The 23,731-nt window shown below is 44.0% G+C and overlaps 1 protein-coding gene across 1 annotated transcript; it reads right to left on the minus strand.

The window, feature by feature from the left end:
* Positions 1–3,530: 3,530 nt before the first annotated feature.
* On the minus strand, positions 3,531–7,369 carry LOC138967208 (uncharacterized). The gene is made up of 2 exons (XM_070339727.1): positions 6,661–7,369; positions 3,531–5,333 (listed from the first exon to the last, which is right to left on the minus strand). Exon 2 carries the CDS (start codon positions 5,150–5,152, stop codon positions 3,905–3,907), a length of 1,248 nt encoding a protein of 415 aa, XP_070195828.1. The 5' UTR covers positions 5,153–5,333; positions 6,661–7,369; the 3' UTR covers positions 3,531–3,904.
* Positions 7,370–23,731: the final 16,362 nt, after the last annotated feature.

Genomic DNA, 23,731 nt, shown 5'->3' on the forward strand with positions numbered 1-23,731 from the left:
GCTTTCTGCTTCGTAAAACAACCCAGCCCACGTGCGCCGTTTGTCTAAATATAGGTCCCTGATTGTCATGTAGCAATTTCTGCCACGTGTCTTCTGCTTTTCTTTTTCTTGTTTCTGTTTCTCTGCTGTAGATGTTAAAGGCCGAGGGCCGGGTATAAAAGCAGACTGGCGCGTGCCACGACCAGTTTGTGATTGGGTGCCTTGATGGAACGAGCTCTCGCTTGAACCAAGTTTTTTTTAAAGTACGACGGCAGCAGTACAACAAAAATCACAAAAGTACAGTGTGCGAGTGATTACATCTGCATGAACACTACACATGCAGTTCAACATTTTATCACAAACATCCTTCTAACATGCTTTTTCAGAAAAAATTTCTCACTCACCAAGCTTGAATTCAAAATCAAACGGCTGTCAGTCTACCAAAGTGGTATAAAAGATCATGTTTATATCTCGTTGAGAAAATGAAACCTCGTTCAAGGTAGAATACGTTATGTGTTACTCAATGTACAGACGCCAGATTGCTCTTGAAACCGTCGGGGACCCCCCGCGGGTTAGGAGGAAGAATTTACCCGATGCTCCCCAGCATGTCGTAAGAGGCGATTAACGGATTTTGTTTCTCCTTTTACCCTTGTTAAGTGTTTCTTGTATAGAATATAGTCAATTTTTGTAAAGATTTTAGTCAAGCAGTATGTAAGAAATGTTAAGTCCTTTATACTGGAAACTTACATTCTCCCAGTAAGGTCATATATTGTACTACGTTGCAAGCCCCTGGAGCAAATTTTTGATTAGTGCTTTTGTGAACAAGAAACAATTGACAAGTGGCTCTATCCCATCTCCCCCCTTTCCCCGTCGCGATATAACCTTCGTGGTTGAAAACGACGTTAAACACCAAATAAAGAAAGAAACCGTCGGGGCTGTCTTTTGTCTTATGCATTTTATCCTTATTGAACATAACAGAAATAACTCCGTTGTCCAAACTAAGGGTGTTAATTGTGCTTGGTATATGTCGGTCTGTGTCACACTACAATGAGCATTTTTTGTTGTTGTTTGTTTGCTTAACGCCCAGCCGACCACGAAGGGCCATATCAGGGCGGTGCTGCTTTGACATTTAACGTGCGCCACACACAAGACAGAAGTCGCAGCACAGGCTTCATGTCTCACCCAGTCACATTATTCTGACACCGGACCAACCAGTCCTAGCACTAACCCCATAATGCCAGACGCCAGGCGGAGCAGCCACTAGATTGCCAATGTTAAAGTCTTAGGTATGACCCGGCCGGGGTTCGAACCCATGACCTCCTGATCACAGACAGAACCCTCAATTTGGTCGTGACCTTGACGTATACGCAAATGCTGGTGTGATAGGGTGGAGGGGAAGGGGGGAAATAGGCCAGGAAGCATAAATGAGACGCCAAGACAGAGGTTGCGATAACGTGACTTTTACTTAACGTACACCAGAAGCAAACACCAGAAAGTAACACCAGAAAGTTAACACCAGAAAGTTAACACCAGAAAGTTAACACCAGAAAGTTAACACCAGAAAGTTAACACCAGAAAGTTAACACCAGAAAGTTAACTCCAGAAAGTTAACACCAGAAAGTAGACACCCGAAAGTTAACACCAGAAAGTTAACACCAGAAAGTTAACACCAGAAAGTTAACACCAGAAAGTTAACACCAGAAAGCTAACACCAGAAAGTTAACACCAGAAAGTTAACACCAGAAAGTTAACACCAGAAAGTTAACACCAGAAAGTTAACACCAGAAAGTTAACACCAGAAAGCAGTGTCTGATGACACATGAAAAGAAAAGAAAACATAATATAAGTACATGGCATAACAAGTAAAACGCACCATTCATACCAATGCATCCTAACCATACATACATTCCACAATAATCATGACAAATATAGACAAGTAACAATACAGCCAAAATCCTGCAGACACAGCATTCTCTGAAAGAGAATCCACAGTGAGTTAAACAACTCCACAACAGCTAATGTCAAGGGAAGTAACCAACATCTTCCCTTAGGCCTAAGCCTTGCATTGGAAAATGCTCTACATAAATTAACCAACTGCATGAACCGCAACTGCAAAATAATTGTTATTATTAAGTATGTTCATCGCCATGAAGACACATCTTCATCGAGTTGAATAATAACGACAAGAATAAGAAAGATAACTCATGATACGAGTTCATTACCCAAAATATATGTCAACCATAATTCCCGTTCATCAATTGTAGGGGTTTCTGCGCCTAAATCGTAAATAGGTAGCTTTACGGGCCAATGGCACTGAGGGCTTAACTTTGAGCTTTTAACCGACTACTACTCAGACTTTACTGATCTCCAGAAATAATATGTGATAAAATGGGGAAAAATGGCAACGATACACATGGGTCTTCTCGACATCAAATATTGCGAGACAGGCTTTTTCTCAGCGAAAACAAACGTATGAGAACGAGTCTGCCTTACTGGATTCTCTTACGAGTCTTTAATTCACAAGACTCTAAAACAACTTTAGAACAACTGGTCATCAAATATTAGAAGTTATTAACGCTCAATTTCAGCGTCAAATCATGAAAGTAATTAGAAACTGATCTAGAAAACATCTCTCTGATAGATCAAAATGGCGTCATCAACTCGAGACCGGTCGGACATCGCCCGGGACCAAATCAGCGTCAAAATGTACATATATGCAAACATCATAGCATCAAATGAAACATAAGAATAAAGCATAAGGAAAGAATACAGCATAAGGAATGAATAAAGCATTTAGTTACTTACAGATTCTCCTCAGTGAGCACACGCAGTGAAACGTAAACACAAGAGCACAGGTATCGGAATCTAACACCACAAGTCGACTGATTACAACTTCGCGACAAATTTGGTCAGCACTTCGACCGTTCACGTCAACCGACACAATCGAGCAGCACACAGCTCAGTATATCACAAATCGCGTTCTCTCCTCTAGCCTAAATGCTCAGTCTTTTAAAGGCTGGCCACTTCCGATTCCCAATAGCCAATAGGAAAGGCTACCCGGTGTCAGACAACGGGGGGTGTCGTCTTAAGATTGCCTGCCAAATGAAAGGGATCGTTACCAAGGCATGAAGCCGGGTCGGTCGGGTGTCAAGCACCGGAAATATTACGAGTAGTTACACTAAGTCTGCCGTGCACACCGGATAAGGCTCATTATATTACAACCAGTTACAAAGAAGGGGGAGAGGGGTAAGAGACTAAAACCTCTTCTATGATATACCCTGTCAAAAGAAATGACACCCACTTGACAAAACGCCGTCCAACGATACCCAGACAGTCCGGCGGCACATTACATAACGACCACCTAAATCTGGGATAAGAGGTTAGAAAGGAATCCGGTCAAGAGTCTTCCCTACGATAGTAAACACACAATACTCCTAGCGGGAGACACAACTTGGGTCAGGGGAAGATAATAGACAGGGGAGGCAACTGAGTCGGGCAGGAGATAATTACACAAAAGACTGGATACGCCACTTGGCCACATCCCCCCCAGCTCTATACCAACTGCGTCCTCGCAGGTACAGCGCCTCGGGAATAGCTGAAAATGACATCTATAAATCAAACACAAGTTCACCCAAGTGAAACAACAAATAAAATCAGAAACGGTACCGGATGACACTCACAGTCACCCAACCCATTCATACAAGACACAATACAACAGGCAATCAATACTCATAGTGTACACACAGTCTCTTAGCAGAACACGAACAGTCTCACAAATGACACATTGCCCACATGACAGCAGCACATTGTTTTCCTGACTGTTCACAATAGACGGATGGCGGGGTTATGACAGCGGCACACTTATTATATTACACACAAGTCCGTCTGTTCAAAATAAATAAAATCAAGTTAATCCCATGACTGCTCAGAACGACGACAATCTCTGCCGTATACGCTGTGAGCGGCGCACAGGCACAGCAGCTGGAGGAGGGACCAGAGGTTCTGGGTCTCTAGCCAGAGGCTGGTCTTGGACTCGCAGTACTGGCACTGGAAGCACCTGGGCCTGTAGAACAGGTGCAGGGGCCGCTGGCTGCACCGGATGAGGCTGGACGGGTGGGGGGAAGACAGGGCGTGCGATGCAGACAGTGCCTCGGTCAGGGAATGTTGGGGTAGCAGGGACTTGGGGTAAAGGGGCAAGATTGAGCATGGAATCCCAAAATGTGACCTGCTGAGTGTCGTGTAGCTGCACGGGGACTGGCAGTGTCACATTTTGATGCTCTTCCTCTGTCTGGCAGCTTTGCTCACGGAGAGGTTGCGTGTTGGATGTTGACTGATGACTCGCGCGTTTCTCACTTGGCTGTCTCCATGACAGCGGTTGTTGATCTCTTTGACGCTTGGTAGGGCACCTGCTCTGTAGATGGCCGTGGCGGTTACAAAGCCAACAACGTGGCTTCGCGGACGGTTGCTGTTGACGAGAGGCAGCCGGCGGGCGTTGGTGCAAGGCAGCTCGAAGCTCTGCTGACTTGATGGCGAGTTCGCTGACTTGTAATTGCAGGCTGCGTACCTCAGTGCTGCTCTCTGTTGCTTGTTGTTGTTGCTTCGTCACCACCTCGAAATCTTCCCTCATCCACCTGAGAGCTTCTGCACGGACTGCCGCAAAAGGGACAGCCTCACGCCCTCTCGCAAAGCGCATGAGGTCCCGTCTCATTGCAGGCAAGAACAGTCCGTGCATGAATCGATCACGAAGTGCAGCATCGGTAACTGTACCGGCAACAACAGCATTCGTCTTCACCTGCAGAGCCTGCAACTTGTGGGCATATGAGAGAATGCCCTCCTCTTGACTCTGGGAGATGCTGTAGAACGACGCTAGTAGAGTGGAAATGCTGGCGTGGTCCCCAAACGTGTCCTGCAGGATGTTCAGGACTAAGTTGGCAGTGGCAGTTGCCTGAGGGGGGTGCAGGTTGATCTCATTCTTGGCAGGCCCAGCAAGTGACTGGATCAGCCATTCAGCAGCCTCGCCGCCCAGCGCCTCCAGGTTGAAGTGGGCAATGATGCGACGAGCCTCTGTGACGTAGTCGTCTAGCGGACAGCCATCTTTGCTGCTAGTGAAGAGGGGAAGCCTGGGAGGGGAGAACATCTGCCACTGGGGTCTGGGAACCCCGTCGACCGCCATCTTGGATACGTTGAGTACCTCCTACACTGCTACCCCTGCTTTCTGGTGTTAAACTACGGCGTCTCTACTTCCTGAATCCTGCTCGCAGCGCCAGATGTGATGGGGTGGAGTGGAAGGGGGGAAATAGGCCAGGAAGCATAAATGAGACGCCAAGACAGAGGTTGCGATAACGTGACTTTTACTTAACGTACACCAGAAGCAAACACCAGAAAGTAGACAGAAAGTTAACACCAGAAAGTTAACACCAGAAAGTTAACACCAGAAAGTAGACACCAGAAAGTATACACCAGAAAGTTAACACCAGAAAGTTATCACCAGAAAGTAAACACCAGAAAGTATACACCAGAAAGTATACACCAGAAAGTTAACACCAGAAAGTTAACACCAGAAAGTTTACACCAGAAAGCTAACACCAGAAAGTTTACACCAGAAAGTTAACACCAGAAAGTAAACACCAGAAAGTATACACCAGAAAGTATACACCAGAAAGTTAACACCAGAAAGCAGTGTCTGATGACACATGAAAAGAAAAGAAAACATAATATAAGTACATGGCATAACAAGTAAAACGCACCATTCATACCAATGCATCCTAACCATACATACATTCCACAATAATCATGACAAATATAGACAAGTAACAATACAGCCAAAATCCTGCAGACACAGCATTCTCTGAAAGAGAATCCACAGTGAGTTAAACAACTCCACAACAGCTAATGTCAAGGGAAGTAACCAACATCTTCCCTTAGGCCTAAGCCTTGCATTGGAAAATGCTCTACATAAATTAACCAACTGCATGAACCGCAACTGCAAAATAATTGTTATTATTAAGTATGTTCATCGCCATGAAGACACATCTTCATCGAGTTGAATAATAACGACAAGAATAAGAAAGATAACTCATGATACGAGTTCATTACCCAAAATATATGTCAACCATAATTCCCGTTCATCAATTGTAGGGGTTTCTGCGCCTAAATCGTAAATAGGTAGCTTTACGGGCCAATGGCACTGAGGGCTTAACTTTGGGCTTTTAACCGACTACTACTCAGACTTTACTGATCTCCAGAAATAATATGTGATAAAATGGGGAAAAATGGCAACGATACACATGGGTCTTCTCGACATCAAATATTGCGAGACAGGCTTTTTCTCAGCGAAAACAAACGTATGAGAACGAGTCTGCCTTACTGGATTCTCTTACGAGTCTTTAATTCACAAGACTCTAAAACAACTTTAGAACAACTGGTCATCAAATATTAGAAGTTATTAACGCTCAATTTCAGCGTCAAATCATGAAAGTGATTAGAAACTGATCTAGAAAGCACATCTCTCTGATAGATCAAAATGGCGTCATCAACTCGAGACCGGTCGGACATCGCCCGGGACCAAATCAGCGTCAAAATGTACATATATGCAAACATCATAGCATCAAATGAAACATAAGAATAAAGCATAAGGAAAGAATACAGCATAAGGAATGAATAAAGCATTTAGTTACTTACAGATTCTCCTCAGTGAGCACACTCAGTGAAACGTAAACACAAGAGCACAGGTATCGGAATCTAACACCACAAGTCGACTGATTACAACTTCGCGACAAATTTGGTCAGCACTTCGACCGTTCACGTCAACCGACACAATCGAGCAGCACACAGCTCAGTATATCACAAATCGCGTTCTCTCCTCTAGCCTAAATGCTCAGTCTTTTAAAGGCTGGCCACTTCCGATTCCCAATAGCCAATAGGAAAGGCTACCCGGTGTCAGACAACGGGGGGCGTCGTCTTAAGATTGCCTGCCAATGAAAGGGATCGTTACCGAGGCATGAAGCCGTGTCGGTCGGGTGTCAAGCACCGGAAATATTACGAGTAGTTACACTAAGTCTGCCGTGCACACCGGATATGGCTCATTATATTACAACCAGTTACAAAGAAGGGGGAGAGGGGTAAGAGACTAAAACCTCTTCTATGATATACCCTGTCAAAAGAAATGACACCCACTTGACAAAACGCCGTCCAACGATACCCAGACAGTCCGGCGGCACATTACATAACGACCACCTAAATCTGGGATAAGAGGTTAGAAAGGAATCCGGTCAAGAGTCTTCCCTACGATAGTAAACACACAATACTCCTAGCGGGAGACACAACCTGGGTCAGGGGAAGATAATAGACAGGGGAGGCAACTGAGTCGGGCAGGAGATAATTACACAAAAGACTGGATACGCCACTTGACTACACTGGAAAAGAGGAAAAGGCTACCGTGGATGTTATTTCGAGCTGGTACACTATTTGCAGAATATCTTTGATAAGAAAAAAGTCAGCACAACCAACCAGCGTTGATCTGTTTCCATTAAAAAAAATCCATTTAACTGCTGTGAAATATGTTAAATGCCGTTGATAACATCTAATTGACGGCTACTGCCATTTTTAGAAGGTTACTCGGTTGGAAACGTGCTTTTGTATTAACCCAGACACAGGATCGAGACCGTTATATAACTGTTTATTTTGTGTGGTTCCTTTTCACCCTTCATCAAAGTCTTTCAAGCCTCTGTTTAATCGACTCATTTTCTCGCCTTTCAAATCAAAAACTTCTCAAAGGTTTCATCGCAAGCCATTTAGAAATACATCTAATTGATTAAACTCTCACCTCCGAGAATCTCAGCGAATCTCGTGTGTACGTGCTTGCGGGTTTGATAGTCTTGGCACGCGCTTTCCTCGCGCCGCGCAGGCGCATCACGTTCATTGGAATGTTCCGGGATAAGCATGCTGGGAGATGTCATTTTATACCAGACGGTTGAAGAGGGTGCGCGTGACTTGCGTTCGTGGTGGCGTTATTATTGAAACGTAGATATGGTTATTCGACCTAATCATGTTGGAACACACACCCTGGTTTGATAAAAAGAATGGTTATCCATACAATTTGAAAACGGAAATTAGAAAGACGATTCGGCTGTCGCGACGAATGATGAAAAGATTGTATTAGTCACGGATTCAAAAAATCCTCTCTCTCTCTGTCTCTGTCTCTCTGTCTCTCTGTCTCTGTCTCTCTCTCTCTCTCTCTCTCTCTCTCTCTCTCTCTCTGTATCTGTCTCTCTCTCTCTCTCTCTCTGACTATGTATGTCTGTCTGTCTGTCTCTCTCTCTCTGTCTCTCTCTCTCTCTCTCTCACTGCCCCCCCCCCCCCCCCCCTTGCACACACCTTTCTGTCTCGATCCCTCTTTCTGAAGTAAGTTTAGTCTTCGTGTCTAAGCGTACATCCCTCTTGAGTAACGGTATTCCCATCGCCCACTTTCAAGAATACAAAATCCCTTCTTTGTACGGCTTGGTCACATTTAACGATTCGATGTTAAAATGAAAGTCTCTTATTTATACCAAACCCAGGTTTTATCCATCCTCAAACCCAAACACCGTGGCTTCTATTCGACAAGATTAAACGCGGGGAGCGTAATTTGGGGGTTCTTAAAACAAAACAACAAAAAAACGCTGGAGGGAGGGGGAGTTGAACTGTTCCAAGAATTCCTCATCTCCGACCTTTCTCTCTGTCTCCGTGTCCCACACCAACCAACCCCCCCCCCCCCCCCCCAACACCACCCAACTCACAACTGATCCCCCCCCCACACACACACACAGCCCGGGAACACTAAACCCTCTTCTTTCCTAATACCCCATAAAAAATACAGTGTTCTCTCCTATACCTATCGTTTTACCACACCAACTAAAGCGGACAAGTTCACTGACCGGCGTAACACGAAATTTTTACTCCACGAAAAATTTTACTCCGGAGTAAACATTTCGTAGGAAATTCTTACTCCGAGTACACATTTCGTACGAGAAAAGAACTCCCCAAGGCACGAAAAAATTACTCCCTCCACGAAATTTTTACTCCCCATTTTTTTCACTTCTCAAAATCTCGTACGCGAAAATGGGATGCGGGCGAAGGGATAATGCCAATATGTGATCTCGCGCAAACGAATGTCGCGCTAGCCTCCCTCCACTCATTCCACCACCAAGACTAACAGGGGACAAGGGAGTCAAAATTTCGTACACCTGGCATGGGAAGTTAAATTGCTCGTGTTAGGGTGAAGTAATTTATTCGTTTTTTTATTCGTCAGGGGAGTAACATTTGTGTATGAAATGTTAACTCGGAACTCACCTGTCGTGGGGAGTAATTTTCTCGTGTGGGGGAGTGCTTTTTTCGTAAAGGGAGTAACATTTTCGTACGAAAGTTTTACTCCGGAGTAAAAATCTCGTGGGAGTAATTTTCTCGTGTTACACCGGCGCGCGTCATTTTACAGCACTCTATAATTGTAGCCGACTTTGTGTGACTGCTCTGTTGATAACACTTCTGTCAGACTGTAAGTCACCAACTATGTGCATGATTAAGTGTTCTAATGCTCTCGGCGAACTCACCGAAAGAGACAACGTTTATTTGCAATTTTCTGGATTTTGTTTTATTGACGTGCGTCAAAAACGTTCGCTTGATTGTTCCCTTGACAACCAGTATTCATGTACGTAAAACATAAGACATCAGACATAAGATTTTATTTTAACCACGTGCATTACACAGCAATATATCTTGGTTTGAGTTCATTCAATACATAGTACATTCAAACACAACAACCAAACGTATATGCTGGACTTCTATTCAAGCTAAAGGCACTGATTCTACCCGTCAACACAGTTTGGCTCCCCGCCTCAGACCTGCTTTTACATGGAGTGAGAACATCTCTCCGCAAACAATAGCACCCTGTGCGGAGTGGACATTATTTGATGAATTAATTTCAAAGATTGCCACTGTTGTCCGAGATGAAGTACAGAAACACCCAGGATGTTGATTTAGGCGTGTGTAGAAATATATGTTCTTATCCCATGTTATACAATGTCCGCATTTGAGATGGTAAATCGAATCGTGGGAAGGAACGTGCTTTAAAGCAGGCTTTCGGAAAGACAGTTTGGTTGGTTGCCTGAACTCCCCTCTCGCCCTTCTCTCTTTGTCTCTCTCTTTTTCTCCCTCTCTGTCTGTCTCAGCTGTCTCTGTATCTCTCGGTCTCTGTCTGTCTGTCTGTCTGTCTGTCTGTCTGTCTGTTATATATCTCTCTCTCTCTTTTTCTCTCTCTCTCTTTCTCTCTCTCTCTCTCTCTCTCTCTCTCTCTCTCTCTCTCTCTCTCTCTCTCTCTCTCTCTCTCTCTCTCTCTCTCTCTACCTGTTTGTGCGAGCGTACGTGTGTGTGTGTGTGTGTGTGTGTGTGCGTGTGAGCGCATGTGTGTGTTTGAGTATGTGTGAGTGTGTGTGTGTGTGTGTGTGTATGTGCGTGTGTGTGTGTGTGTGTGTGTGCGTGTGTGTGTGTGTGATCCATCAGTTTGACACCCTAAAATGCTTCTGGAAAACGTCCCAGCTGGATATCACGGTATCAGTAAAACACACGATACACCACTAGGGGGGAAAACCCCACGGTTAATCGTAAAAACAGTTCCAATTCACCCATCACCTTCGAATGATCAACACCTGTATCTACATTCCTCTATCCACAAAACTTTACATGTCAGATGCAATTTTACCGGGCAGACAAGCAGACTTTAGCACCAAGACCTTCAACTGATAAGCGAAAAAAGAAGACGGGTGCATTAACAGGAGGAGGTGTACCTGTTCACCTGTATCGATAGCGCGAGGAACATCCAGGTAGAGAGTGCAGAACACTATCGGTGTAGACTGCCTGATGTGTTCATTCAACCATCTGCCCCTCTGTATACAGGTGCAAGCATCCTTAATGCGCGCGCTTTAGATTTGATACTGGCGTTCGTTTTAGTTGGAATAGGTAGAGGAAATCAGCTTTGATTTTTTTTTTTAACGTTTTGTCTTTGTTATCCGGGTAAGAAGACATCACCCAGTTAAAGCATAGTAATTACTGTGACAACACATCTGCTCACTATCTCAGGTCTGGCAAGGTTTTCGACAAATACCAGCCCTCCTCTTGGACACATACCAACAGTCAACATATATATTTCGTGCTTTATGTACGCAATGGAGGTTTGTTTCATAAATCTTATTTTGTTAATCACACCAGTGAAGATCTGTGAAATGCGTTCAACAAACTGAATGCCAACTGTACACAGAAAGCAGCCAGGCTGTCGGTATTTGGTAGTTGTCCAAATGGAGGGATCGCAAACGCCTGGCAAGATTTGAGATAGTGAGTCGAATCGTTTACATGGGAAGCACTGTGCCTTTAAACGGTCAGTGATCCTTCGAATAGATCTGCTTTTAATAATAATTATTGTGATTGCAGTTAAACGTTACAGCAGCCCCTCTGTGTTCACACACACATAACACAACCCTCCCCCTCCTTCTCCTTCTCCTTCCCCGAAACAAATGCAAAAAATATCGAAAAACTGAAGAATTTGGGACCTTTAAAGAGGTCATTTTAAAAAAGGGTAAACTTCACAAACAAACGTTTTATTGTTCATAAAAATGAAAACATGAAATGGAATTTTTCTTTGACTGACGGATCTAAAATATTCTTCTTCAACAACAAATGTATTCATTCTATATCTAGATTAACAACATAACACTTAGGCCAAAAAAAAAAATTGTCTGTTTAGGGTAACATGACCAAAAAAAGTAGGGTCGGTAGGTAGGTAGGGTTTTTTTTTTTTTTTTTTTTGTGTGTGTAAATGCTATGTTGGCTGAACATTCACTTCTTATATTTGATGAATACATGTTTCAAAACTAACGTATAAATAAAACAGAGAGAAAGGGAGAGAAAGAGAGAGAGAGAAAGAGAGATTCTACAGTGTATGTTCAAATTCACTTTATATAATACCTCTTTTTTTTCTTTTTTTTTTTTGAAATCAACAAAAAGTTTTTGGGTCGGCGCCAAATCGATAGGGTCGGTCGGGTTACCCTAAACAGACAATTTTTTTTTTTGCCTTATAAAGCTTTTCGCCACACTGATTCTAGTGCCTGCTCTCCATCGTTACTCTTTCATGAAAATAATGTCGATGAAACTTTACAGTGGTGGGGCAAACTCTTTGAAGAGAGACATTCCACCTTGTTAGCTATTTAACGCAGTAGGGAGCGGTTCCTCCTAAACAATTTCTGATGAGTCGAGGCATTTTTGTGAGGAGATGGAAAGAGTTATAAAGACTTGTTGATTTCGCTAACAGATGTGAAGAAAGCTTCCTTAACGCTGACGTCATGCGCTGCCTTGTTTTCCAGACCAGACTGTTTGCATGTATTAGTTCGTCTTGAAGGGGCGACATATTTTGTCAAAATCTCGATGGCCAATTAAAACATGTTCCGAATTGCATGAGAACGTTCTATCTACATTTTCTCAACTGTTTCGTTTCGGAATCAATATTTGTATGTTTGTATTATATCTATCTACATGTCAGTCAAAGTTTGCATGTTTGTCTGCCTGGCTGTTTGTCTTTAGGTCAGTCTAAATATATGTCTGTGTGTGTGTGTGTGTGTGTGTGTGTGTGTGTGTGTGTGTGCGTGTGTGTGTGTGTGTGTGTGTACATATGTGTGTGTGTATGTGTGTGTATGTGTGTGTGTGTGTGTGTGTGTGTGCGTGTGTGTGTGTGTGTGTGTACGTATGTGTGTGTGTGTGTGTGTGTGTGTGTGTGCGTGTTTGTGTGTGTGTGTGTCTCTGTGTGTGTACGTATGTGTGTGTGTGTATGTGTGTGTTTGTGTGTGTGTACGTGTGTGTATGTGGGTGTGTGTGTGTTTGTGTGTGTGTGTGTGTGTGTGTGTGTACGTATGTGTGTATGTGTGTGTGTTTGTGTGTATCTCTGTCTCTGTCTCTGTCTGTCTGTCTGTCTGTCTGTCTGTCTCTCTCTCTCTCTCTCTCTCTCTCTCTCTCTCTCTCTCTCTCTCTCTCTCTCTCTCTCTCTCTCTCTCTGACACATACACACTCTTGTTTACGCCAAAACCACCCTTGGCCGAACATAATATCCAATTGCTGATAACGCAGAATGTCAGCATCACAATTCACAGACTGAAATTGCTGTCTAAAGCTAGCTCTGTGAAGCTCAAGGCTGCTTTATGCATCGCAGATATTCCTCGAACGATGCGAGTATTATAAGAATCGACTAGATTCATCTTCATCAGTGGAAGAAAAAAGGAGGTCCAGCGCCTGGACAGCTTAGTGCTGAAGACACATTCCATCCCGCGAAAAACAGTCCCTGCTGACAATATCAGATTGGCCCAGGCTTCTGCATTGGATGAGACCACCCCTCTTCTTGGTTACACACCAAAAACCAACATTCTGACTGCTTTGTATGCAGACTTGTTCAAATGAGTTAATCACGGAGAGGTTGGTTATGTTTTAAGAAAAACCGGCACGGTTGGCCTAGTGGTAAGGCGTCCGCCCCGTGATCGGGAGGTCGTGGGTTCGAACCCCGGCCGGGTCAAACCTAAGACTTTAAAATTGGCAATCTAGTGGCTGCTCCGCCTGGCGTCTGGCATTATGGGGTTAGTGCTAGGACTGGTTGGTCCGGTGTCAGAATAATGTGACTGGGTGAGACATGAAGCCTGTGCTGCGACTTCTGTCTTGTGTGTGGCGCACGTTATATGTCAAAGCAGCACCGCCCTTCGTGGTCGGCTGGGCGTTAAGCAAACAAACAAACAAACAAACAGACAAACAAACAAACAAACAAACAAACAAACAGACAAACAAACAAACAAACAAATGTTTTAAGAAATTGATCAATTGCAATGTCGAAAGAATCTAGGCTGTTGATTTATCGTATGTGTCCCAGTGGAGAGATGGCTTTATTCCATGAAAGCCTGGCCAGATCTGAGACAGTGACAAGCCCAATCCTTTACACGCGAAGAATTGCGACCCTCCACCACGGAATGAGTCGCATGTGACCTTTGCATGATTTTCATATTTTTACATTTTTCTACAGAGTTTGTTATGCTCTATCCAGTGGTGAAACCCGTTTTAGAAAAGAGCATGTGATTAAGGTGACCTCCACACTGTTACCAGACACTCCCCGGACTACCGCGCGAGGTGACATGCGACTCATTTCGTGGTGGAGGGTCACACTTGTGCATTAAAACGTTTGTTCTTGCTGATGTATGCTACCACATCAACAACAATATATCCCCTGTCCTTTCCTCCTACTTCCCCCTCCTGCCCCATGTTCGGCAAGGAATTTATTTTCCAGAGTCAGCTTTGTGCAGACTCTCCTCGGTGTCCTAGCAAATACCCCCGTGTTCACAAATGCGCACAACAAAGAACCCAAGTTCTCATGGTTTGCAAACATAAATACACGCATGCATCGGAAAAAAACTGGGTAGCGCCGTTCTGTATGGCAGCTCGCATCCCCCCAGAGAGAAAGCAGCCTGAATTTCCATGAGGGTTACATTACCTCACAGGACTATAAGAAATGTTATCCTATCTTATCTTGTCTCACCTAATATTATCTTATCGTTCCCGACGAATTGGCTACCCAGATCGCGGTCATAGTTATTTGGACATACAAGAACAACATTTATAAAAATGACAAGTACTGCCACCCTGTATTTCCATCCGGAAACATCCTGTCGCGTCGACAGAGCTAATGTCAAGCAAATAAGCAACCAAACACGCTAGCAATAACTCTGCTATTACAATCAGCCATTATTGGAGCAAGTTGGCGCACACAGATCGACACCAACATCGGAACAACAAGCAAGTAAGCAAACAAGCGAGCAATAACCTCCGCGGGAGCAATCAAGCATCCACGAGGAAGAGAAAAGACAAGTTGGCAGACACCCCGGCTCAGACAGTAGAACAACAAGAGAGGATAGACGTTCAAATAAGACAGGGGGATATTGGAGTCTTCGTGATCGATTTCTCTCATTGGAGGTCAGGGTTTCAAGTTTACTGGAAACGTCGAAGGGGGGGACGTCCGTGCTTCTTTGTATACTGTTAGCATTGATTTGTTTGCAGAAGAAGAGCTTCTCAGACAACATTGTGTACACGAATGTTTTCTCTGAAGAGTTAAATCGATGTTATTGATAGGGTACCAGCCTGTATTTCCACATAACAAACATACACTATCCCATAAACAGAATCTCCATTTATCTTAAGCAAATCAAGTCTTTAACAACGATAAAACAAAATTAATGTCGTAAACGTATTGCTTGAAAGTGGCGTGCATTTCGATTTCAATCCATGTTCCTGGTAATGTCGTAACTTTTACAGGATAAACAGGACATTGTTAATGTCCCACTGTCACATTTTAAGCACAGTTCAGCGCGATATTGCACTCAAAAACGGAATTTCTGGGCCCTTTAAGAAACTAATTTAAAGTGTGAAAGTTTACATATTGGCAACAAGGGAAATCATATAGTGCTTTTGTAGTGGGTCAGACGATCTCTTGAAATAAATTGCTTATAAATGCGTAGTTGATACTGACAGGCTGATTTACATAATATGGATCTCCATTGTCGTCATGTTCTACGATCTCCAAATGACGTCAGACAAAAGGAAAACGTGTGCATCCCTTGCACTTCACCGTACGCCGTGAACTTTCCTGGCAGAATCCCCAAAAAATCAAACAAACAATAAACCCTTTGTAAATTCTTCTTGATGCCTGTACTGTCCGAATGAAAACCGCGACTCAAGTATTTTGTTTTGCCCTGCTTCCAGCTCTGCCTTCATCATAGGGAACAACAGTTTAAAATACTCGGATTTCTGTGTTTTATTCCACCAGTATAAACAATCAAGTTGTCACGCATTTTGTGTAAAAAAAAAATATCTGTATTGAAAGTTTACTGGATAAACATCAGGTAAGTCCGGCTTACAAAATGCTCTCCCATAAGACGACAGTAAACTGAGCAACGTCGTGGGAATTTGGAGCAACTGCTTAAGTCTATGTTTTGTGATCTTTCGTAAACAAGTAAATATAGTCTTGAGTCGAGCGTTTGAAAATGCCTGAGCCTGAAGGCGGGCGTAACTTACACCTCTTGGTATCAGTCTGCCCTAGAGATGAGGACGAAGGTTGACCAGATGGCTAGAATAGCGCGCTGCATTTTCCTGCATAGAACTACGGCGCGTCTGCCGCGACGGTGCCTGAGCTAAACATTGGCGGGCACTGCTCACAGCCCGGCACACGGCACTGTAAACATTCTCCGTCCCTTCGCCTCTCTCGCCTCCATCCGCCGGTCCTACCCTTGGTCTCATGCCTGAAAAGACGTCAATCTGGTCGCAGAGCCGTAGTCAGACCGTTTATCAGGATGTAAATCGTGCCCACTTAAATTTACGAATGTAGCTCCATTTCAAATCAACAGATTAACTCTACCAGTTGAATGAAAACAGACGAAGTAGACCTGATAAGAAGAAGGTGTGCGTGGGAGGGCGGTGAGTGGGTAGTGGTGGGGGTGGGGTGGTGGGAGGGGAAGGTCGGGATCGGATTGCGATGCGAGTTTGAAAAGGAAAGGCGATGTGTGTGTGTGTGTGTGTGTGTGTGTGTGTGTGTGTGTGTGTGTGTGTGTGTGTGTGTGTGACTGAGTGGTGTGTGTGTGTGTGTGTGGGAGTGAGAGAGTATGTGTGTGTGTGGTGTGTGTGTGTGTGATGTGTGTTTGTGATGTGTGTCAGTGTGTGTGTGTGTGTGTGCGTGTGGGTGTGCGTGTGTGTGTGTGTGTGTGTGTGTGTGCGTGTGTGTGTGTGTGACGGTGTGTGTGTGTGTGTGTGTGTGTGTGTGTGTGTGTGTGTGTGCCATTTGTAGAGAGAGATTGGGCGGTTCTTGGGGTAAGGGTCGGATGGTCGGATTGCAAGCAGAGAGAGTAAGGGGGGTAAAGGCCATGTCAGACGCACAACACAAAACAGTGTTTCCTTTCAAAACAAACACAAAACAGCGTGTTTCCCGTGTGACATCCCCCAACACGCGTTTCAGAAAACACTGTTTCGCATCGTGTTTCGGGTTTCAGAGCATGCTCTACAATCTGAAAACACGTTTTGGTAGTCAGCCAATGAACGCGGACGATCAACTCACGTGACTCGGTTTCCGGCACCACGGAGATAGAAAAAATGGCAGATCGTCTCAGATGTGGTACCGATTCAGAGTAGTATCAGTCGGACCCATGAATCCTAACTAAAGTCTATGGAGCCTGTCACGATTGAAGAGAGGCAATAATATCAGTGGGCGCTGCCAGCTGTGTTGTTTACAAACCCAAACACAGCGCGGTAGCTGGACGGGTCAAGCTGACACTGACCGTATCAGTGGGCACTGCCAGCCGTGTTGTTTGCAAACCCAAACACAGGGCGATAGCTGGACGGGTTCCCCCCGCGGGTTAGGGGTAAGAATTTACCCGATGCTCCCCAGCATGTCGTAAGAGGCGACTAACGGATTCTGTTTCTCCTTTTACCCTTGTTAAGTGTTTCTTGTATAGAATATAGTCAATGTTTGTAAAGATTTTAGTCAAGCAGTATGTAAGAAATGTTAAGTCCTTTGTACTGGAAACTTGCATTCTCCCAGTAAGGTCATATATTGTACTACGTTGCAAGCCCCTGGAGCAATTTTTTTATTAGTGCTTTTGTGAACAAGAAACAATTAACAAGTGGCTTTATCCCATCTCCTCCCTTTCCCCGTCGCGATATAACCTTGAACGGTTGAAAACGACGTTAAACACCAAATAAAGAAAGAAAGAAAGCTGGACGGGTCAAGCTGCTGACACTGACCGATATTTCTGTGAAAACACGCACCGCGCTTCATCTGTGTGTTTCGCGTGTGACATCCCCTCTTTAAAAACATGTGTTTCACCGACGTTTTGAGATGGTGTTTTTGTCAAAAACATGGTTTTGTGTTGTGCGTCTGTCTCCGCCTTAAAGCAAGGAACATGAATAAGAAAGGGGGTGTGTGTGTGTGTGGGGGGGGGGTTAAACGATAGATCTCTTCAGGTATTTGAGGATAGATAAAGGCTGGAAACTAAACCTTTACAAACAAACAGATGGGCGCTAAATGGCCTGAAAACCACAACACATTCTTTCGCACTTTTGTTTGATTAAAATCAGGGTTAAAGACATCCGTCCCACCTTAGCACTGTCAAACAAACCGTCAACGGTTCGCACGTGCCAGACATCAGAAGAACGAGGTGAAATAGCCGGACTAATGGTTTTGCAGCCAGTAACCTCCCAGAGGTCTTGATCTTCATTGTTGATGACTTGCGAAGCGCACCTGTGTGCTGTACTTGTTCACCTGCACGATGGGATTTCGCAACATTTAGTCAAGTTTTCAATGCATGTAGTCAGATAGACCAGGGGATCGACAGGCGGGTGATGGTTTGTGTTTGTGTGTGTGTGTGCGTGTGTGCGTGTGTGGGGGGTGTCAGTGTGTGTGTTTGTGTGTGTGTGTGTGTGTGTGTGTTTGTGTGTGTGTGTGTGTGTGTGTGTGTGTGTGTGTGTGTGTGTGTGTTTTTGTGGGTGCCGGAGTGATCATAACCATAAGATATAAACTATGCATTTGTTTTTGTCTTGTATCACAATACTAATGATCAAAAGAAGACCGCCGTGTTTACAACATTCAAGTTGCTAACTGGCCATCTGTGTGCGCCTTTCTACTATCTCAAGGACGTTGTTGGTCTACCTTATTGAAAGCTTTTTCAGTTACTCCTCAAGGAGAAGGGAGGGGGGAACATTTTCAGCAATGCTCTTTTTTTGGGACAGTAAAGGCTGATTTTGCGATAAAGGTGACAGCGTGCGTGCGTGCGTGCGTGCGTGTGTGTGTGTGTGTGTGTGTGTGTGTGCGGGCGTGTGCGTGCGTGTGTATGTGTGTGTGTATGTGTGTGTGTGTGAGTGTGTGTGAATGTGTGTGTGTGTGTGTTTTTTTGGTAATGGGGGAGGGGGGTTGTTGTTGATGTTGTTCTTTTTTTCTTTTTTTTTGGGGGGGGGGGGGGCGGGGGGGGGGGGGGAGGGGGGGCGTTTTGGGGTAAGAAACTTAATCTATTTGCGATAGCGTCATTGGAAAAACCGAAAGCTTAAAGAAGTTATGTGAATTGTTCTCTACCGGCCTGTCAACCGATTTCTTAGAATGTTTACTTCTCAGTCAGACGTCTGGTTGCAGTAAGATACAAGACATCGTACTTGTTATCGAGACCGCTTAAAGAAGCTGCGCGTGTAAATATATTTCAACTGTAAACTTAATCAGTATCATATGTCAACACTTTACTTGGTGTCATTTCTCGCAACCTACATCTGTACTGAAGTTGATCAGCTACGTGCAACTCAACACGTTAATGGCCACAAGAAAGATGTTTGTGGGAATATTCACATTCTGCAAATTCTGCCAGACAACTATACCAGTGTAATTAATAGATTCCGAAAAAAAGCTATCCACGCTTAAACACACACACACACACACACACACACACACACACACACACACACACACACACACACACACACACACACACACACGCACGCACACACCGCACACATACACACCATACACACACACACACAGACACACACACACACGCACACACACACACACACACACACACACACACACACACACACACACACACACACACACACACACGTCTTGGCACAGGATAACTGTTCCGAGTCACTGCCGGTTCACTTTCCCCAGTGATCAATCAATCAATCAATATGAGGCTTATATCGCGCGTATTCCGTGGGTACAATTCTAAGCGCAGGGATTTATTTTTTTAAATTTTTTAAATTTTTATGCAATTTATATCGCGCACATATTCAAGGCGCAGGGATTTATTTATGCTGTTTGAGATGGAATTTTTGTTACACAATACATCACGCATTCACATCGGCCAGCAGATCGCAGCCATTTCGGCGCATATCCTACTTTTCGCGGCCTATTATTCCAAGTCACACGGTTATTTTGGTGGACATTTTTATCTTTGCCAATACAATTTTGCCAGGAAAGACCCTTTTGTCAATCGTGGGATCTTTAACGTGCACACCCCAATGTAGTGTACACGGAAGGGACCTCGGTTTTTCGTCTCATCCGAAAGACTAGCACTTGAACCCACCACCTAGGTTAGGAAAGGGGGGAGAAAATTGCTAACGCCCTGACCCAGGGTCGAAATCGCAACCTCTCGCTTCCGAGCGCAAGTGCGTTACTTACCACTCGGCCACCCAGTCAAGCAGCCCGCATTTCTATGAGAGTAACCTCACAGGACTATATGCAATATTATCCTTATCCGTTAACCTCCTTATTCTTATCATTATTCTTAGGATCCCTGATCCTGCAACCCATCTCAGTTTCGCTCGGCCGGCTCGATGATTTGTCTCATACCCCAGAGAAAATCATTCTGGAATGAGCCCCATCCGCTGAACTGAAACAGTTGGTAATTCAAGAAACGGAGGTAGCCCATCGTGACTTTCACAGTTTACTGACCGGTTAAAAGTTCTTTGCAGACGACGGTTTCATCCCCACAGGGCGCTAGAATTTCAAGACTGTGGAGTGTTACCGAGGAAGCAATAGATCCAGCTTGGCACAAATGGCTGTCTGGACAGTTAAATGCACACGCCTTCCCGTGTTGACGATTGTGGTCACCATTTCAGATCTCGCCAGGGTTTGATATGGGATTAGACCAACCTCCTCTTGGACACGTATACAAAACATTAACTGCTTAATAATGATTGCTTTCCTCACCGTTGGAAATACTTAATGAATTAATTTATTTAACACTTTCTACCCCACCTATGTTGACCAGGTTTTTTTTTGTAGCCGAGACCAGCTGTGCTGCAGCAGGTCACTCAGAATTGTAGTAACTGTGTAGAAACTGTGTATCAACACGCTGGAATGCAGGCGTTAGATAGACGTTACAGGAAGCGACTGAAGCTAAAAGTCTGAGCGGATATAACCGTACCTGGTCAGATAGAGCCATATAAGTGGGTACGGATATATCCGTACCTGGGAGACAATGAGTTAAAAGCATGTACAGTTGTTTCCGTTTCAGACATTGTAATTCCTCACAAAATTCCAACTCTGCACATGATGCATCCAGGATGTTGAGTTTTTGGTATACGTCCAAGTCGAGGGCTATTCTTATCCTGTATGAAAGCCTTGTTCGATCCGAGATAGTCAGCCCATCTTTCTTTCTTTATTTGGTGTTTAACGTCGTTTTCAACCACGAAGGTTATATCGCGACGGGGAAAGGGGGGGGGGGGGGGGGATGGGATAGAGCCACTTGTTAATTGTTTCTTGTTCACAAAAGCACTAATCAAAAAATTGCTCCAGGGGCTTGCAACGTAGTACAATATATGACCTTACTGGGAGAATGCAAGTTTCCAGTACATTTCTTACACACTGCTTGACTAAAATCTTTACAAACATTGACTATATATTCTATACAAGAAACACTTAATAAGGGTAAAAGGAGAAACAGAATCCGTTAGTCGCCTCTTACGACATGCTGGGGAGCATCGGGTAAATTCTTCCCCCTAACCCGCGGGGGGTGTCAGCCGATCTGTTTTCATAGGAAGGACTGTGCTTTTAACATACCCCAGTTGGTAGATCGGCGTGGCTTCGAACCCCGGGTTCGGCGTGGGATCAATTACCCAAAGCCAATTTTGTGCAGACTCTTCTCGGTGTCCGAACACTCACGTGTGCACGCAATCGCACGACAAAGATCCCAAGTGTACAGCAACAGTCTGCGGGCTTGGAAAACACGAACACATGTACGCAGATAAGAAATAGAAAGAAAAACAAGTCGCGTAAAGCGAAATTAATACATTTAGTCAATCTGTAAAACTCACAGAATTAAACTGAACGCACTGCATTTTCCACCAAGACAATAGCTTTGCCGATACTCCGCGGCCGAGGATACCGCAGACACATTCACGTGAAAAGTTTACAGAACTGTCCCGCTGATCGCTTGAAGTGACAAGCCAGTCCAGCGCAGTAGCACTTGTGCGTAAAAGAAAACAGCTTTTCTTTTTACATTTAGTCAAGTTTTGACTAAAATGTTTTAACATAGAGGGGGGAATCGAGACGAGGGTCGTGGTGTGTGTGTGTGTGTGTGTGTGTGTGTGTGTGTGTGTGTGTGTGTGTGTGTGTGTGTGTGTGTGTGTGTGTGCGGAGTGTGTGTGTGTGTAGAGCGATTCAGAGTAAACTACTGGACCGATCTGTATGAATTTTTTCATGCGAGTTTCTGGGTATGATATCCCCAGACGTTTGTTCATTTTTTGGATAAATGTCTTTGATGACGTCATATCCGGCTTTTTGTAAAAGTTGAGGCGGCACTGTCACACCCTCATTTTTCAATAAAATTGATTGAAATTTTGGCAAAGCAATCTTCGACGAAGGCCGGACTTTGGTATTGCTTTTCAGCTTGGAGGCTTAAAATTTAATTAATGACTTTGGTCATTAAAAATCTGAAAATTGTAATTAAAATAATTTTTTTATAAAACGATCCAAAATTACGTTGATCGTATTCTTCATAATTTTCTGATTCCAAAAACATATAATTATGTTATATTCGGATTAAAAACAAACAAGCTCTGAAAATTAAAAATATAAAAATTATGATTAAAATTAAATTTCCGAAATCGATTTAACTTGTCCGTTCCTGATTACAAAAACATATCGATATAATATGTTTGGATTAAAAACACGTTCAGAGAGTTAAAAAGAATAGAGATATAGAAAAGCGGGCTATCCTCCTCAGCGCAACCGCTACCGCGCTTTTCTGTATTGTTAATTTCACTGCCTTTGCCACGAGCGGTGGACAGACGATGCTACGTGTGTACGGTCTTGCGGAAAAAAATGCTTTGCATTCAGTTTCATTCTGTGAGTTCCACTGAGCTTGACTAAATGTTGTATTTTCGCCTTACGCGACTTGTTTTCTTTTTAACTTCCCCAGCTTTGACCCAAACAGAACATAACTATGTTAAACAATTCAGGAAATGGTCGATTACTAACATTTAAGTTTTAGTAAGAATTTTGAGTGTGTTCATGACTAAACTAATTAATTATGTAGGAGTGCAACGCCATTAGCACAGTCATCCATCAGCAAAGGCACTGCATACCCCCAGCGGAGGACATCTATCTGTTCATCATACAGGCACACACACACACACACATACACACTGACACCCACACACACACACGTACGCACGCACGCACTGCACACACACACAATGCACATACGCACGCACACACACACACACACACACACACACACACACACACATACTATGAAATATTACACATATCAAACAATCATTTAAGGCAAGGAACTAATTACACATTATAACGTATGCTCGAGAGCAAAAGTACGTCCGAACACACACGCACGCACACACGCACGCACACTCGCACGCACGCACGCACGCACGCACGCACACACTTTCCTTCTTTCTTTATTTGGTGTTTAACGTCGTTTTCAACCGTTCAAGGTTATATCGCGACGGGGAAAGGGGGGAGATGGGATAGAGCCACTTGTTAATTGTTTCTTGTTCACAAAAGCACTTATCAAAAAATTGCTCCAGGGGCTTGCAACGTAGTACAATATATGACCTTACTGGGAGAATGCAAGTTTCCAGTACAAAGGACTTAACATTTCTTACATACTGCTTGACTAAAATCTTTACAAACATTGACTAT

The sequence above is a fragment of the Littorina saxatilis genome, linkage group LG5, assembly GCF_037325665.1.
Source record: "Littorina saxatilis isolate snail1 linkage group LG5, US_GU_Lsax_2.0, whole genome shotgun sequence".
NCBI lineage: Eukaryota > Metazoa > Mollusca > Gastropoda > Littorinimorpha > Littorinidae > Littorina > Littorina saxatilis.